This window comes from Mus pahari, chromosome 1 (assembly GCF_900095145.1).
Source record: "Mus pahari chromosome 1, PAHARI_EIJ_v1.1, whole genome shotgun sequence".
NCBI classification, from domain to species: domain Eukaryota; kingdom Metazoa; phylum Chordata; class Mammalia; order Rodentia; family Muridae; genus Mus; species Mus pahari.
In genome coordinates this window covers 23,993,628-23,997,510 of record NC_034590.1, presented here as the reverse complement: position 1 = coordinate 23,997,510, position 3,883 = coordinate 23,993,628, and the positions used below count along the sequence as shown (strand labels likewise).

General features: G+C 39.5%; 1 protein-coding gene across 3 annotated transcripts in view; it reads right to left on the bottom strand.

Annotated features, from left to right (window-relative positions):
* Ano5 (anoctamin 5) overlaps nt 1-3,883 on the bottom strand; it is an 86,443-nt gene that overhangs the window by 60,292 nt on the left and 22,268 nt on the right. For all 3 annotated transcript variants that reach the window (XM_021212092.1, XM_021212109.1, XM_021212101.2), the window contains one exon: nt 3,215-3,328. In XM_021212092.1, coding sequence (XP_021067751.1) covers nt 3,215-3,328 — 114 coding nt within the window. The remainder of the gene's footprint in view (nt 1-3,214; nt 3,329-3,883) is intronic.

Sequence of the window (3,883 nt, the reverse complement as noted above, 5' to 3'; positions counted from 1 at the left end):
GGGCCAAGTAGTGGGAGTGGGTGGGTAGGGGAACAGAGGTGGTGGGAGGGGTATGGGGAACTTTTGGGATAGCATTTGAAATGTAAATAAAGAAAAGAATAATAATAAATAAATTTAAAAAAAAAGAAAAAAAAATAAATCCTCAGAGTTCTACAGCACTGATGATGGCCAAGCTAAGAATGAATGGCAGACCATTAAGCATTATTTTAAACTTTAATGGTTTTGTAATTAATGAAATTGTTTTAGATTTGTTAAAATATTTTAGTTATTTTTATTTTACGTTTATGAATGTCTTGCCTGCGTGTGTGTCTGTACATTGTATGTGTCCAGTGCCATTTGATCTCCTGGAGCTGGAATTATGGACACCATGTGTGCACTGGGAACTGAGGGTCTCTGCAAGAGCAGTCAGTGCTCTGAACCTGGGCCACCTCTCCACCTATTTCTTTATTTTTTTCATAAAACTCAGGGCTTTCAAGAAATCTGTAATTCAGTATTTCCAACCTATTGATCCAAATCACCTTACTTTGCACCAAGATGCACAAGAACAAAGGAACACGATTGAACCTGATCATGATTAATTCTAGGAAAGATCTTAGTCACGAAAAAATGAAGAAAATAATACCAAGTCCTTGTATTTCAACAATCAATACATTTATTATATGCAAGCTACTCATGTTAAAATTTTTCTTGTCATATTTTAAAATATATCAAAGATTTTATCAGTTATGCCCTCATGCAATTATGAATTCACATAATTATAAAATTAACACAATATTGAAAGAAACATTAAGGCTCATTGTCTTATGATTAATGATAAGAGCATTTCAGTCAATCTATTAGGTTTCTTTTGGCAAAGTTTGGATTCAATGAGAAATAAAAGATATACGTGCATGGGCTGGACTTAGGCCTCCTGCATATTTATAGTAGAAATGTAGCTTGTTCTTCATGTGGGTCCCTTAACAATTGAACCCAGATCTGTCTCTGACTTGTTGCCTGCATTTGGATCCCATTCCCCTAGCTGGTCTGTCTTTTCTTGCCTCAGTGGAAGAGGACATGTTTATTCTTGATGTAACTTGATGTACCAGGGTGGGTTGGTACCCATGGAGTCTTCCCCTTCTCTGAGGAGAAGGGGTGGGTAGTTTGAGCAAGGGCATGAAATAGATTCATTCTATAAGTTCTGGTACTCTAAAGAATCCTGACTAACACGTTAGTCAAGCAAGACCAAAACTGAGAATTGGATAATGCTTTATATGTGTAGATGAACACTGGGTTGGAATGCATGGACCTTTGAGTGTAGTATACAAAGAATTGGTTTTAATTAAACTGCCTTTTGGCAGGTAAGTATAATTTTTGGGAAATGGACTTGTAATCAGTCACTTAAAGAAAATTAGAATGTAGACACAGTGTGATTTTTACTACTTGAAAGATTTTGCTGGGGTACGTGAGCTGTGGGAGAAAAGATAGTTATTGGAGCCTTGCATCATCCACCAATTATGTGTGAGTGTGTGCCTGCTTTACATTAGTCAGCGATCCTACATCTCCTCCTTGGATGGCTGAACTCACTGTCAGAGTTGGCCTCTGGCAGAAAATGTGGTAAAAACATAATGGGGAAGAATGAAATTATGTCGTGTGCATGGAAATAACTGGATATTAGCACATTAAGGGGGAAAAAAGCCAGACTAACAAAACAAGTATTGCTTGTGGAGTTGAGGAGGGCTGTGAATGTGAAGGGGAAAACATTGAAGACGTGCAAGATGAACAGAGAAAGAAACGTGACCAAAGCAAGTTATACATGTATATGAGAATGCCACAGTTGCCATAAACAAATATGCTGATGAAAATGTTTATGAAAGGAAGGAGAGAGGGAAGTGAGGGAGAGATGGAGGGAGGGAAGGAGGAAGGAAGAAAGGGGGAAGAAAGTAAGGAAGGAAAGAAAAATTATGGCAACATAATGTATGCATCTTTTCTGGTCTGTGTGTGATTTTAACAGGGGGCATATGGGTAAGAAAGATTTGAACGCTTATATATGTGCTGTGTTCACAGGTCATCAGAAAGCAGTAGTGGGAGAGAATCATGTGGTGGTGAGCCAGTGGGAGAAACAAAGAGCAGAACTGCGGTGGAATAAAGGACAAGGCCAATTTGATGATATTCTAAACTCAGACATTTTAGGAGCATGAAAGGAAGAGTCAGGTCCACAGTGGACTCAGCCTGTACTGTCCCTCCTGAGAAGCAAGATTACCATGAAAAGGAAAACCCTCAAGGAAGGGTCTGCTGTCGGGGGAGCATCCATAGAAGATATAAGAAGATATGAAGATGGGTGCTACTTATAATGTAGAGGTGTTAGTGGATGGTAACTTGAACAAGGTCGAATGATACAAACCAAGGAAGTTCAGCTTTGGATGTACCACAGTTTCCAAGTGATTATCTGTGTATCATTTCAGCGTGTAAACAGATATGTGCACATGCATCAATCCTTACATGTGTAGATCAACTCATTTATTCGTCATTTAGAGTAGTGGCTACTTACTGAGCACTCCTCACACGTTATCAGCATTCTGAGCCCCTGAGGATGGAATGGGAACCTACCTTGTGGCATTAGGGGTAGTAAAGCAAAAAGAATAAAGCGAGAAAGTAATGAGTGGGGAAGTCAGGATTAGAGCTCGATACAAAGGCTAATTTTCACTAGATTGATTTGCCATACATTTTGAAGATGGCAATGGCATGCACTAGATCAGCAGTTCTCAACCTGTAGGTTGTAACCCCTCAGGGGGGTCCCATATCACATATCCTGGATATTACAGATTTACCTGACTCCTTCTAACAGTAGCAATACTACAGTTAGGAAGTAGTAACAAAATACTTTATGGTTGGGGGAAACCCATGACATGAGGAACTTTATTGAAGGGATTCAGCATTAGGCAGGCTGGAAGCCACTGTACCAGATTCAACGATAAACCATCTATCCGTGGGGGTCACACTTGATATCTAAAGCAAGGCGTATGAAATAGATATCAGACATGAGGGAAGAGAAGTTGGAGAAGGAAGTAAAGGGAGGGAAAGAGGAAAGGTCAGGGGAGGAGAAAGAATTTGTCACTGTCATCATCGCCAAAGCCTTCAGAAAACAAGAGTCTGTGTGTTCAGTACACGCCCAGTCGGCTCTGTCTATACCCTATTCATCTTGTTATGGCCCTCCGTCTCCCAGATTAACACTCACTGCCTTCAGCTCTCCATCTTTCTTCACATCTTCCACGTAGGATAGGACAAAGTCGATCTGCCGGACTCCATCTCTGAAGAAGACCGAGTCTTTGCTGTGCTCACTTCTCTGGAACTGCAGAAGACACACAGTCATGACACGATTTCACATCACCTTTTATTCTCAAAGGTCAGAAAGATGAAGGGAATTAGCTCTAACTGGGTTGCCGCTTCATTTTTTCCCCCCACACTTAACACAGAAAGTCAACACAAGCCATAACAGAAATTAGGCCCCTTTATAAAGTAAAATTCCACAGAGGATTAAATGATACCTACTCAGGAAGGGCTGAAAGAGAGAAAGTGAGAGCATGTTTACAAATTAAAACACATGCTTTCCTACAAATGCTGCAGCAGCTATGCCAAAAATGTAAGATGAGTATGCTTATACATTGAATCTAAAAAGGTATATTCAGGCAGAAAGCTGTGGTTTTAGTAAAACACAGCATCAATTAGTATACTACATTATTACACACGTCTTCCAGGGCACAATTAGTTTCACACCAACTAATAGAGTCTCGCTGTATGAACATAAACTTCTAATGATTACAGATGGCAAAAAAAAAAAAAAAAAAAAAAAAAAAAAAAAAAAAAACAAACAAACCCAGAAGGCTAAGTCCTACAAATGTCTGTT